The sequence below is a fragment of the Vigna unguiculata genome, chromosome 3 (genome assembly GCF_037176805.1).
Source record: "Vigna unguiculata cultivar grain cowpea cultivar isolate G323 ecotype 2 chromosome 3, ASM3717680v1, whole genome shotgun sequence".
NCBI classification, from domain to species: Eukaryota; Viridiplantae; Streptophyta; class Magnoliopsida; order Fabales; family Fabaceae; genus Vigna; species Vigna unguiculata.
Genome location: NC_140794.1, coordinates 1,125,834 through 1,140,967, shown reverse-complemented (window position 1 = coordinate 1,140,967; position 15,134 = coordinate 1,125,834). Strand labels below are relative to the sequence as shown.

At 32.3% G+C, this 15,134-nt stretch overlaps 2 protein-coding genes across 2 annotated transcripts; both read left to right on the top strand.

The window, feature by feature from the left end:
* The first annotated feature begins 631 nt into the window (after nucleotides 1–631).
* On the top strand, nucleotides 632–7,913 carry AMSH1 (associated molecule with the SH3 domain of STAM 1). Its single transcript, XM_028066414.2, has 14 exons — nucleotides 632–968; nucleotides 2,062–2,126; nucleotides 2,281–2,356; nucleotides 2,436–2,618; nucleotides 2,809–2,903; nucleotides 3,136–3,241; nucleotides 3,309–3,355; nucleotides 3,716–4,046; nucleotides 5,075–5,164; nucleotides 5,539–5,601; nucleotides 5,680–5,754; nucleotides 5,847–5,909; nucleotides 6,395–6,447; nucleotides 7,537–7,913. Exons 1-14 carry the CDS (start codon nucleotides 858–860, stop codon nucleotides 7,709–7,711), a joined length of 1,533 nt encoding a protein of 510 aa, XP_027922215.1. The 5' UTR covers nucleotides 632–857; the 3' UTR covers nucleotides 7,712–7,913.
* Nucleotides 7,914–12,430: 4,517 nt separating this feature from the next.
* On the top strand, nucleotides 12,431–14,092 carry LOC114177285 (uncharacterized). The gene has a single exon (XM_028062562.2). It carries the CDS (start codon nucleotides 13,021–13,023, stop codon nucleotides 13,762–13,764), a length of 744 nt encoding a protein of 247 aa, XP_027918363.2. The 5' UTR covers nucleotides 12,431–13,020; the 3' UTR covers nucleotides 13,765–14,092.
* The last annotated feature ends 1,042 nt before the right edge of the window (nucleotides 14,093–15,134 follow it).

The window sequence follows — 15,134 nt, the reverse complement described above, 5'->3', positions numbered from 1 at the left end:
GGAAATGTCTCCATATTGTGAAAATATAATGGGAGAAATGTCTAACCCTTTTTAGACTCAAAAGCCAAATCTCAACCTCATTTATGTATATGAAATACCACAATTCAAGGCAATTAAATACATCACTTAATACGAATGATTTTATGAATCATTTCTAATTTTACACTTTAATTCATTCTCATATGTAACAGAAAATTCATGAAAATTTTCCTTATGGGACTTACTCCAAACCTTCCTACAACCATTAAATTACATAAAATTTAGTTATTATAATAGTTTTATAAACAAGAATTTGATACTTATTTAATTAAAATTAAGGGAATGATTATTAAACAAATATTTTAACCCATTAAGTTTTACAAATATTGGCATTAGTTGGCAAAACTATATGGTTGAACTTCTTTTAGATATTTATTATATTTTTAGAATATTATGTTAATACACGCATTCACCAATTTAGCAGAATTTACTTGTGTCTCTTTTTTCTTTTTTATAATTTTTTCTTTCTTTTAATTGTTACTGTACAATACTATACAAATGTGAAAAGAACTTCAAAACTCTTATTCATGAACTTGTGTGGGCTTTATAAATTAAAAACAAAAACGAGGTTGGTGTGAGGTCGTCAAATCAAACAAACTAAACAAAAAAAAAAAAACGGAATAGTAACTGAAAATTACCATTTTTGCCCTCGTGAGAAACCAAAATGACATGCCATCCGCTGATCTGTTTTTGTGTTCCGAAGCCGCCATTGACGACGACTCGGCGAAGCTAAACTGAGAGTGGAACTGCGTCTGCAGTGAAACGCATAGCTTCATCAACAACAAATTCAATTCTGATTCTGCGGAAGGAAAAGGGAGATGTTGTCTTCGGAGACCATCAATATCGCTGCAAGTACGCAGAAACTCGATGTTGATAATCGACTTGCTCTGCGATTCTACTACAGGATCGCGGATAATATCCTCAAACAGGTATTTCTCCTTTACACGGCGTATGATGTGAACACCAATGATTTTGGTAGCATTTTATTTGCTTTTGTAAGAATATACGGGAGGAGGACGAGGCAAAGATAGGGTTCACTGAGATATTGCAATTTTCGCCGCCATTTTTTAATTTTCATTTATGATATATTATTGCATTTAAATTTATAAGAATGTTAGGTTATATTCTTGACACTCAACATCATGTTTTTGCTGTTATTTGTTTATAGAGAGGCGAGGAAAGTGAAACTACCTTGATGTGGCCACAAATCGTAGAGCCCAAATTAGAGGAGAGGGGTTTCATAGTAGAAGCTCATTGTAATTATTGATTTAATTAACTGAAAATATTATTTATACAAGAGGTTCGAATAGAGAGGGATAGGGGAAGATAGAAAGTTACAAGAGAAGCATAGAACTAATAGATTTAAGCCTACATTCTTCCTAGTCAGTGCCTACAGTTGCAACTAACTACCCAATATGCAATTTGATGTTGCATGTGTGCATAGCTAAGCTGATAACTGTTTATTGGAGAAGCTAACATACCAGTGCTCAAATGGTCATTTTTGAAACCAAGATAACGGAGAGTATCACTGTACACTATCTCCCCCTTCATATTATGCAAAGAGGTTGTTTTCGGATTCAAACCCAGCACCAACTGCTCACAAACAAAGGGCAACTATAATGTTGTGCAAGTGCTTGCCTTTGCATAAAAATGAACAGTTGAAAATATTTGTAATTACCCTTTCTTATACATTTTTGAATATAGAAGTGCTAGATAGTTAGGATCTTAATTAAGAGTTACATGAACAAATTGCATGTATGAATTTCACTATCCAACTATTATGCTATTAAGTTCATGCAGCATTGCAACTAATAATTTCAGTGTTTGACTATACATATTTTTTCTTTTAGTGCTAATTGCTTGTACTGACATTTTAGATTTTATTCTCCGCTTCCGAATTAATTGTCTTGCTTTAATACCTTTCAATATCTGGAAACAAAAAAGTGGTAATGTTTCATTTTTACGATAATTTTTGCAATTTGCTTTGCATGACCTCTCAGCTCTTTTGTTTTGGTATTGCAGGCTGATATCTTTCGTGCAGAGAACAATATTGTCGATCTATATGTCATGCTCCTAAGATTTTCTAGGTAATATTGATGCCCCACGGTATATTATTTGACTCAGTGACTTGTACTGTCTTTTGAGATAATTTGGTCTAGAGTAGTTGAAGAATATTATATTCTATTTTTCTTATCTTTGTCATCAAACTGAATTGAGGTCTTTGCCCTTGATTGGTGTTAGTTTGGTCTCTGAGACGATACCACGTCACCGAGATTATAGATCATCTCCACAAATCAAGAAAGAAATTTTGAGAAAGGTTAGCTTTCATCTTGTCTTCTATCTATAAAGTGTTGCACATTCTTGGATGTAATTTAATTTTTAGGTTCTTGTCATAGAAATTGTTAAATTCTTTGAATGAGCTGGAGAAATTGAAACCAAAGGTGCAACAGAAGATCAATGAGTTTAATAACAGCAGGCGAGCATACCACCACCACAATGGGCTGGAAAATTGTTATTCAAATAATTTGATGGTTTCTCCAGTGAAAAAGCAATCTTTGGCTAGCTATGATCGAACAAAGGTAAAATGTTGCTGCAATTTTTTTCATTCTTTTGTCTGAGAATCTGCTTTGAAGGTTGTAGCTTATCAATGAAAATCATTCCTCACAATTACATCTATTCTTTTGGGTGAATGCTTTTTAGCGATTTGTATGCTCTCCAACCGCCCTTTCAAAGAATTTTCTGTATCCATGTTCTTTTGTATGTGACCAGGCAATCGTGCCAACTACAGGAGCGTTTGTTTATCATGGACCAAGGGGTCAGCAGTTTTCTAGTGTAAGGCCTGTGGAAGAAAATATGAGAAGACTGTAAGTATTGAACATTTGGACTTTTCCTACGTTTATGTTTTGCGTTCTGACGGTGATCAGTGCTGCATAAAATGATACCCACTTTCTCTGCGCGCATGAAGCTATGTGGAAGTTTTATAATCTGTTTAGTTACTACGATTGTCATACTAGACTTTGCATATGAAAGTGGATAGTGCTAGATGATTTTGTTTTGTTTGACAACCAACCCAGTGATTATGCTTGCTTTCTACAGATCTCTAAGTCTCCTACGTCCAAAGGAGGAAACTCTTTCCAGACATTCTATTCTTGGTCCCAATGGACTGAAAGGGCAGTGGCGACCACCTGCAAGTGATCAAGGGGTATGCTTAGAGTTTAGCTATTTTAATTCTGTTCAAAGATCATTCTGAATGTTCCATCTGGATGTAGGTCAGGTATCCAACCATCATAGATTTGTCTCCAGTTGAAATTCCAAGGTTATGGCCTATTTTAAGTTTCTGCAGTATTTTTTTTTTATGTTGTTGGCCTTTTTAAATAATGGTACTTTGTTTAGATAATTTAGTCAAAAAAGTGGTTTGATTTGATGATTGGTGAAATGCTTCTCAAGTTACCATCCTTGATGTCCGTTGAGTTAGTTCAGTTGGTCAAGTAGTGGGATATCACCCTTTTTCCCATTCCCCTATCCCCTCCCTCTTGATCTTGTAAGGCCTACTTTGTGCCCCACTTTGAATCATAAAAGAAATGTTTTTGCCCATGATGCACCTTGAGCTTGTTTATCTATTTACTTTTTATATCAACTAAATCCATCCCGTTGGATTGTCTGCCTGAACAAACAGCCTTCAGCAACCCTCGGAAGATGGATCTCTGAGTGAAAAAGATAATAGCATTTCAGAACAACAAAGATCAGATGTAGAATCATTTCTTACCCCGAGTGACAACTTCCAGGAAAAGCGTGCTGATGAAGCTCCTTCTCTTATCTCTTTTGAAGCAACAGAAATCCCTACTCCAATACAAGTTATCAGACAGCCTTCTCCTCCACCTGTACTTGCTGAAGTACAGGATTTGATTCCGGCAGTGTCACCTCATGTTATTGAGGAAGGATGTATTAAAGAAATTCCAACATCAGATAGTATTGTTCGTGGCGAGTCTCCTCTGCAACTACACATTGTAAGAACTAACAACATTCTTTGATGCTTTCTTTTTGTTTTCTAATTTAATTCTTATAGGGAAGGTTACATATTATCTTTATATTTAAGCCCTAATATAAATGTATGTTCCATTTTTAAACACACGGAATTTATTACTCAGTAACCATAACCCTTGCTTACCAGGTGGAACCACTCTAGCTTTTGGCCCTATATCCCTGAATCTCTATTACCCAATGTTTTTTATGGTTTCTAGCCACCACTGTTGCTGTCTCGTGTCATGAATCTTTTACTTTAATTCACTTTGATGTTTAGGATCCTAATTATATCTTGACACGTAGTCAAACTTTTGTCAATTTTGTGGGTGATTATTCTTTCTGAAATATCACTTTCAGTTGTTTTCTTTTTCCTCTTTTATATATAAAATCAAGGCTCAATTTGGTGTTCCCTTTTACACTACGAAATTTTAATGCCTATGAATATTTGTCTCAACAATTTCAATATTTTATGTCTTTGCATGATATTCTTCTTCAAACAATATGAGGCAGCTTAATGTAAAAACAGACACCTAATCAAAACAATTTGAATGCTTTTTGTGTCATGGTAGTGTTCCTCATCATTTTTAGGTCTGATGCTATTCTTACGGCTTTTTATCTCATGATTCGGATGTTTTCGTCCATTATTGGCTACAAAATCTTATTTAAGAGAAGATCTTGTTGGGAGAATCACTACTAGCTTTGTCAATTCAAATGATCGTCTGGTTAATGTTTACCTAGTCATTGAGAGGTCAATTAGCCAGTTTTATGTGTAGCAATCTTCATACATAGGATTGTAAATAGGGTGGATTACATGTTACGTGATTGAGAGAAACTATATGTTCTTGTATCTATAACCCTTAATTTAAATATATGCTTTGATTTAATTTAACACAGAATTCAGCATGCGCCATTTTCTCTCTCTCCACTTTTTTTGGGTACATTTCTGGGGAGGAATAACTATTCTCAGTTATAGTATATTCCCTATTTTCCTGACAATTGTTTCTATATGCAGTCAACTTCTATGATGAAGAGTTTTATGGAGCTTGCCAAATCAAACACTGACAAAAATTTAGAGACTTGTGGTATTCTTGCAGGTTTGCTTGTAAGTGATTTCACATATTTTTTGGAACTTGAAGCAACAAGCAAGGATAGATCCAAGATTAGCTTGGGACCTATCAACTCCATATTAGTTTCCATTTGTATTAAATGCTGTTCATCTTAGAAACAAAATTAACCTGTTGTTGGATTCCTAGCAACCAAAAAGAAATTTAAACTTGTCTTAAGTCCATAGCAACAACAATTTGTGGACTTTGTCTTTTAGTCATGCGTGTTTGGGCATCCACACTACATAACATATTTTTCCATGCTGAGTTCTGTAAAATTTTCACCAATGTGATTGGTTTTAACTTTGGATCTATCTGCCAGCTGATATTGTGAGATATTGATTAATATTTTGCTAATACAACTGATCTGCAGAAAAACAGGAAATTTTATATTACAGCTCTAATAATCCCAAAGCAGGAGGCAACATCTAGTTCTGTAAGAAATATTCATCTCAAGCCTTTTGAGTAATATCGTTTCCAATTATTTGTTTTAAATTTGTTACATTTGGAGCAGTGCCAAGCTACAAATGAAGAGGAGATATTTGAAGTACAGGATAAGCAATCTCTTTTCCCCCTAGGGTGGATCCACGTGAGTTCAGTTTTCTATACATATTCTTCGCATAATTTAATTTGCTTGTCTTCCCATGTTGCAAACACTGATATATAATTCTGCATTGCCAGACACATCCCACACAATCTTGTTTCATGTCATCAATTGATGTACATACCCATTACTCGTATCAGGTGAGTTCAAGAGAGGTTTCTTAAATTTTAGTAGAGATTTGTTTGCCTTGGTCTTTGAAATATATTTCTGCTATTTGCAAATGAGGAAATGGTTTATACGCTATCCAGATTAAATTTCCTGTAGAAATTTATACATGAAGACTTGCAACTACTCATTCTAGATTCAGTTTTACATCTTTACTATCTAACATATATTTGTGTAAACGTATAATTTCATATACGGTGTACAATTTACAATGTACCTGAAAAATCTGTTTCTAGCGCATCTTGCTTTGATATCGATCTCCTAGAAATTTGGTGATTTTGCTAAAATTTATTCTTCTATGGTTTCTGTTAAACACGGAACTATTTGTAGTGCTCTAGAGGCCCGTGCCTTACACATACATATTTGTTGTGCTTTCAATTACTAATCAAGCTGAGTACATTTTATTTTTGTGGTGTTTTCTTATATTCTTTGCATCTTATGCAAATGCTTGTCTCTATAGATTATGCTGCCAGAAGCTGTTGCAATAGTCATGGCACCAACAGACAGTTCAAGGTAACATCGTGTCTAAAAATGTCTGTCTTCATGTGGGAAAAGGGCAAAGAAGGATATCCAATTAAAAATTAAGTTTGAGACAAATTTGAAATATAACTATCAAGCATAATGCTGCCTTGACAGTTAAGACTAATGCTATTTGTCCTACGAAGTTATCTTTTATTTATAATAACTGCATGACTTGGCTTCAAATCCTCGTATCTCTCATTGTTAAGTGATCGGTAATCTCATAGGAAAATGTTTATATAACTCACTTTGTACATAATTCTTTTTTTTTTTCAATGGTTTGACCGAATCATTTGGTCTTTAGTATAGATGACACTCATTTAAGTAGTAGCCTCTATATATATAAAATAAAACCCTCAAGTTTTGGTCCTTATATGCCCTATTGGTACATATTAGTTCTTGTTAATATATTTCTAAAGTTTTACTTGCATTTTAAGCTTTTGTCCCTTCATTGGGCCTATAGTTTTTTTTTTTTTTTCTTTTTTTTCACTAAGGGGATAAATGTCTAGTTTAAATTCAATAAAATCCGTATGCGGAAGTAATGCCTAAAGTTTCGAAGATGTTGTATACCTGATGATTCTTCTTGGTTTCCTTTCTTTTCCTCTTCAGAAGACTTAAAATCATACAATCCACTCTACTCTACTCTCCCCGCTGGTGCCCTGTGGACAAACCACCTTAATTGATTTTCTGTCATATTTTCCTCCATTGATGTTACACCAATCTCTTCATGTACACAATCAATTTGTATAATGTCTCGTGTAATCACGCATCCGTTTTAACGTCCTCATTTCTTCCACTCCTACAATTTACTTGTCCATCATTCACTATCACAGCCTTTGAATTTGGTAGGAACGTTGTGATGATAAATAATTCTTAAAGCCATTTTCACTTTAGCTGTCAGGAAAAATATATAAAAGATAAAAATGTAAATATGATGGTTTCCTCTTTGCTGTGCTTCTCCTACGTCAGCTATTTATTATTCTTGCTGGAATATTTTCAGATTTACATATAAAAAAGGTACTGAATTTGGGTGGCCGAAAGATTGTGTATTTTGAAATGACTCTTACCTGTTTACATGTACAGAAGCCATGGCATTTTTCGGTTGACAACCCCAGGTGGAATGTCGGTCATAAGACAGTGCCAGCAACGTGGCTTTCATCCACACAATCAGCCTCCTGATGGTGGTCCCATTTACGATACATGCACAGATGTTTACATGAACCCAGATTTAAAATTTGATGTCATTGATCTTCGATGACAAGTAGTATGTTTTTCTTTATGGGTGAACTACAATGGCCATCTAATTGTTCATATTACCATAACTTCACAAGATAAGAACACCATTATAATGCATTCATGTCTCCATGTGCCTGTAAAAAGATTGGAACTATTCACCAATGGATTCCTGCACGCTCATTATTTTGTTATATATTGCATTTAGGATATTTGTGACTGTTAAACTCATACTGTATTATATTGGCATCAATCAAATGTACCTAGTAGTAAGGAGCTCCAATATAGGGGGTGAATGAACTATAAATCCTCAGCTTCCAAGTGTTGTGTGTGTTTGTGTGTAGTAGGTTAAACTCGCTTCTGTAGCAATATCAGATATTAAACTTATTTTTTCATATTAAATCATCTTAACTGAAAATAAACTATACTGAATAAGTTTTCCACACCCCCCTAGTAATTAGAACATTTTATCTTTCATTTGTGTAGGTAAATTATTCGATAACTAATTGGAATAGATCAAAATTAATATACTATCTACATTTCCGTTTTTTTTTTTATATTTAATCTTTTCATTACTATTTTATTGTTGTATATTTTTGACAAAATTTGACACCAAATCAAGGACATGTATAGTTCTAATTCAATGATTAAATCGATAGATTTACAAATTTTAATAGTATAATTTTCAAAGAATCTGAAATGCCTTTTTGTTTTAAAATTTGATCCAAAATTATTTTGAAATTAGTTTAAAATCAATTTTTGCTCCGTTTTACTAAACGAATTTGTATTAAATCTCAAGAACTAAGCTTTTATAACTTAACTGAATAAGATATTTAGTTAACAATCAAATTTTTCATGGAAACGAAAAATAAACGTGTCATTTGAAACATGTAATTGAGGCTTGGAATTGAAATTAGACTTTGTAATTAGGGAAATATAATAGTCGTTGATGGAATTAATGTTGTGTGCGAATTAATGTTGTGTGCTTATTGCGAATGTTGCGTTGCGGGTATCCATCTTTGAAATTTACTCAACCCTAGTTTTTAGACAGTTGATTCTTGCACCTTCCTAATTTCCTTTTTCACACCTCTATAATTTCTTCTCACACTTCTATTATTACAGAATAACAAAAGTATCCATTTTAAAATCAGTATATTTTCCAGAAAATACAATTTAGAATATATTAAATTCTGAAAAAAAAATTAGAACAAAGAATCTAGAATGTGAAATCCAAACATATTTAATATATATATATATATATATATATAAATAAAAACATATTTAATATATATATATATATATATATATATATTCTTACCAATATTTATCAGCAGCATATATTAAAATTATTAAAAAAATCAGAACTTTAAGATTAAATTACCAGGAAGCATAGTTTCTCTAATACTAAACTACCTTCCAAGTATTAAATAATCGATAAATTACAAAACAAAAATAAGAAGATGGTGTTGTGGCGATAGTTGGTTTATATATGAAAATGTCATTATCTTGACATGAATAGAATAAGAAAGCGTAGATAAAGGATGTTTGATAATTGCAATAACTTAAGGTGATGGAAGTGACAAAAATGGTAACCTCCATGGAAGTAGGTGGTGAAGCTACTCTAAAAATTAAGAACTACCTCAAATGTTTTAAATTGTGTAGAAATTCAAATGCAAAGGAGTGCCTTTATTAGAAAGATCTTATAAATTCTCAGATCCAACTCTTGGTTTTGAGTAAAAATTTTAAAACTGAGAATTTTTTTTTTAAATTAAGAAAGAAAGAAATTCTCGGAGGAGTCATAAGAAAGTCATAGACTTAGTATATGAGTTTTATGATACTTCTAAATCAGAGTGTTATGACTTGACAATACATTTAAGACGTTAGATCAATAAATGTAGTTAGGCATGTGCAATTCATTGGGTATTTAAATTTGTCTACAATTTCCGATTTTTTTTTAATTTGTTTGAATTTGAAATAGCCTTACCCAAAACAACGGATGCGACTTTGGTTGATAATTCATAAGATCGTAAGAAGTTTTCTTGTTGAAAAAAAGAAAAGTCGTTTAATATGATACGAAGAATTCGATTATTAAATTCAATAATTGCTTATTTATTATTTTATATTTTTTAGGTTGGCAAATAGTTTATTAAGTTTTTTTTAGGTGAAAGAATAGATTCAAAATTTTATTTAGATTGGAATACACAAAAGTTAAGGTAAGGTTCTCGGTCTATTTTCCGTGCTTTTAAGTTGAAAGATAGTTTGTAGGTTAATAATTTTTAGTTGAAAAATAAAGAACATTATTTAGATTTATTTTGGGAGTTTGCTGACAACAAAATGATTTAGATTTATGTGTATTCGATTTCTTAAGTTTAAGTAAAAAAAGATTATGTTCTTTAAATTGTTGTAAATTTGATATGATATTAATTTTGTTTTTGAAAATACTTTTTTGACACCGTGTACAAGTGATTGTATTAATATTTGGAATGACTTTAAAGTTTTCACCAAAACTTTCTTTTTTTCTTGTTAGTTCATGCGATTTTTTTTTAATAATTAATGAAAACGATGATTTATTTAAATGAATTTGATGAAGCGTTATTTTTATCATTGTTTTGGTACGATCCCATTATTTGTTTTATTTTATTTTATTTTTTACTTTTAATAAAATTTCATGTAATTGTAAATAATTGTTTGACTTTAGGATTCATGATCTTATTTGGAAATAACTATGACTTCAAGATCTTTTACCTCTTCCACCCTCTCCTACCACTGCTCCAATCAGTGGTGTGATCCCATGCTTTGTTTTTTTTGTAATCGTAAATAATTGTTTGACCTTAGGATACCCATCATGCTCTCATTTGGAAATAACTACCTCTCCTACCACTGTTCCAATCAGTACATTGTAAAATTTCAAATTTCAAATTTATTCATCATTCAAAAAAAATCGTATTCATTTTTGTCATAATTAAACTTGACTAATGAGATGAAATACTACCAGTTTGGGATTTTTTTTTTTCATTTCTTGACAGATGAAGAGGCAGCATCGGCAGGAAGTATATAATTGCAGCACTGATGACATTTTACTTTCTGTTTGGTCCACTCAAGCATTCACGTCATTTATTAATCAAATGAAGACCAGTCACACTCTCATATGTGTACAGCAAATTCACTGTATAATTGTTATGTGCAAATAACATTTGTTTCGATCAACAAAGTGTACGTCATTTATGATTTTGGTTACATCTTTTCCTGTCCCAAATAATGGTTTCTGTTATGACCAATTCAGGGTTCATAGATGCTCTCTGTGGGCTCCTTCTAACAGAATCAGCTTGTAAGATGAGGTTTGCATCCCCTTTTATACTATTATAAAATTGGTTTATCTCGACTTCCAAATATCAGAATCATTTCAAACTTATCCGAACAAAATTTATTGTTTTTATATCCTATTTGACATTGATCTTTAAACGTATATATCTGAGATTGAGGTATGCTTAATGTCTATTTTTATGACTTTTTACTAATAATCAAACAATATTGTTTCTAGTTTTTACTCTGTTTTGAAAAGAATTTCTTTATCTTCCAGAGTAAATTTTATGCTATTAACATTTAATGGGAGTCTTTATTATGAAAACGATGAGGAAAATTTTGATTTTGATTAGAGATGAACACAAAAGGACATTAGAAGGAAGGTGTGAATATTTCCATTTCCAACCATGGTGGTGTCATACAAGGAACGTTGGGTGGTAAAGAAACATTGAGTCAGTATCATTCATTAATTTGACTAAGTTTTTATAGCAGATGGTTGCGTGACAACGGTTTCAAGTCAAGTTACAATACGTAACCACTTTTTTTGGAATATGAATCATTCATATCTTAACAAGTGTTTATGTTTGGAAAACATTTTCCGGTGAAAAGAAGAAAGTGGCAAATGAAATAAAAAATAAAGAAAGAAAGAAGAAGCACAGTGTACTTGATTGAATTAAAAGAAAAAAGAAAATAGAAAGTGTAACTATTTAAATGCACCCATAATGTTGGCAGGTACAAAGTTCTTTCATTTCATCACCTTCTTTTTTTTTTTAATAACGCGATTATAGAAAGATCTAGCTTTCGATTTTCAAAGATATTGAACTAATCAAACTTCATTTTCTCCTTTTCAAAATTTTCGATATATAGAAACTTTGATTTGATTAAACCGAAAAAAAATAAAATATAACTCAACCTAACTTGTAAAATAAAATTTATATTCATTTATATAATACAAAATTGTCTTATTTATAATGAATGTGGACTTCTAACGTATTCTTCCATTAATCATGCATGTATTATCTTTTTAACACTATACATATTATTTTATACAATAAGAAATGTTGCTAAAAGAGACAAATTGTGATACAAAATATAGAAGTTTCTAAGTTAATGGTGGGGTGAAGATTCTTTCTACTTAATTAAAAAATTAAGAAAACGTATTTATTTAAAGTATGGGGTGATTAACCCATAAAGACTGCAGTATGGAGTGATTCATCCACGTGTAATTTGATTATTCAAATCAGTATTATATATGGCATAGATGTTCTTAAGAAATGATCCTCAGACACAAGAAGAAGAGATAATTTATAAATGTTGATTTGAGACTGGTTCATTTTTTTTAACTATATTAAAAACTTGTGATTGTTTACACTTTATGTTATAGAAGAGACAATGTTCCTCCCACCTTAAAATTATATATATAAAGATGACGGTGGAAAAGAATATGAGAGTTGATGAATGGTTGGTTTGAGATAAGAACAAGCAAAGTCTACATCTTATGGAACAAGAGTTGCTGGCTGGCCATTTTGCAGACCAAAACTCCAAACATTATTCCTTCAATTCAGCAGAATTAGATCTTGGTTTCAGCCACATACCTTTAACCTTCACTCACTTTGCACCTTTCATCCTTTTTTACAATTTCCAAATTCTCACACACAACATTTTCTCCTTTTTTTAAGTCCTTTTCTCTGTCATCCTCTTTTGTTTCTATTATCCAACAATGATAGACACAAAAATCCCTTGTGCCTCCTTTTCAGAGAAGAGCATTGAATCTCCTTTCATCTTCCAATTTTCACATTATATCTCTATCCCTTCAAGCCAAAATGCTCACACACGCTCTTCCTTTTGTACACTGTATCTGGATGCCTTCTGTTTCTGTCTATTTTCAAATTCCACCCCTTAAAATCTCTTTCCCCTTGTTTTACTTTTCACTTTTAATTTGAATTCTTTTCCTCACCTTTCTCTTCTCACTCAAAGTCCACCTTGTTTCACACTTCAACCTCGGTGACAACAACAAATAACACCGTGATTATGTGTTCTGAAATAGTTCCTCCTCGTTTCTCTTTTTCCCATGATGTCTCGGGGCTACCAAAGAAACAAGATGCGTCACGCAAAGACACTACTACGCTTGTTGGGTCAAATCATGAGTTTGAGTTCAGCACTGGGAGAAGCCTTGAGTTTGAATCATCTTCTGCTGATGAACTTTTCTCTAATGGGGTGATCCTTCCCCTTCCCGTTCAGATGCAGCAACCGAAGAGAAACACAACTCGTAAACACACCCTTTATGGGGAATCTCCGTACACCAGACTTCCTCCACTTCCATGTTCTTCTGACAAAACGAAGAAAGAGAGCATTAGAGAAGTTGTGGATGTGAATGGTGGTGGTTGTTGTGAGAAGAAAACTCAGTCAAACTCTTTCTGGGTGTTCAGCAGAAGCAAAAGTCTTAGTTGTGATAGAAAGAAAAGCTTCATGTCTTATTCACCTCCTTTGTCGAGGAGCAATTCAACTGGTTCAGTGCCGCCACTTTCAAAGAGAGTGAGTTCAACTAAGCATTCATCTGCTAAACCACTCTCATCTTCAAGTTCTTCAACCTTAAATTTGTATCCTGTGCAAAGGTCTCGTTCTGGTAAGAGTTATGGTGGATCTTACGCCAATGGTCTTTGGATTAGTCCTGTTTTGAACCTACCAACTCCTTGCATTTCTAAAGCAAGCGCTGGTTTTTTTGGGTTGGGTTCCTTTTTACGTGTTGGGAGGGCCAAGAAAAGCAAGAAGTAACTTTTGTTCATATTATTAGCTGATGTCATTAGTTAAGGTAATTGATGAAGTTTATCATGATTTGGAGAGGGAAAAAGAATGTACGATGAGGATGCAGTTAAAAGGGTACAGGGTTGGGAGACAGAACATCTTTCATACTTTGTGTGTACTGTGTATAATGAATGGAAGGTTTTGTGGGTAGTGCTTGCTTAGATTAGCACTTGTTTATTTGTCAGAAATGCTGTTTTGTTGAACAAACATTTTGTCTTCAATTGCAAAACATATGACATGACATGTAGCAGTGGCAGCTTTGGAACTTTCACTCGATGAAACTTTTACTTTTTGGAAATTTTTCTTGTCAGAGTCTTCAATAGCTACTGGTTCATCTGATCATTGAACCCATCCTTTGATTTATCCAGTGGCATGTTGTTTGGCTTGATGCGTTTAATTTGGAAATATATTGAATCCTCCAAATTATGTCATTGTATGGATAACCAGCGTTAACGTAATGATAAATTCGTATTAGACATGGTAGCATATGCTCCGAATACCGAATAGGATGATATGGACAACCTGCGTTAAAGAGGGAATGAATTGATGAATTTGAAATAGGGTTAGCGATGTACTTGGTGTGTGTTTGGTTCGGAATTGATTTTAGAGGAATGATATTTTAACAGAGAAAATTTTAACAATATTTTATCATTTTCTCAACCAGAGTGAAAAACTTAAAAAATTAAAAAATTAAAATTAAAACCGGAGCATCTTAATTTGAAAAACACTCTTAATAAAGTTTGTCAAATTTTTTTTCAAATTATAACTTTTGTTGAAATCATGTTCATATGTTATCATCATTAATATTATAATTAATATAATTTATAATATTATGTAAAATTTATGGACAAAAAATGTAAAAAGTTCATTCTAATGACCTTTCTTTTTCTTCTAATCTCTTCGTTCATGAAGGGATGAGAATATTAAAATCTCCATCAAATTTATCATTCTAAAACAGTTAAAATTCCTTGAAACAGCTCAAATTCATCCTAAAAACATTACATTCCTTGAAGTAAATTTGAGGATGGATTTGGAGAATGAATTTAATGAAAAATGGAAATGAGAATGAAGTTATTTGGATTAAGAAAAAAATAGCGAGAAATGAAAAATATTGTTTTTAATGGATTCTTATCACTACACTCCATTGTTTAAGGGAGCTTGAACTTTTTACAACAAATATTGTTTCACGACATTAAAAGTAACTTAGTTAAGATACAATGTATTGATATATTAACTAAGTCATCTTATTTTACATATGTATGTATTGATATATTATTATTTTACATATCTAAATATTATTCTCTTACTTATGTAGATAATATAACATAATGTATTTTATT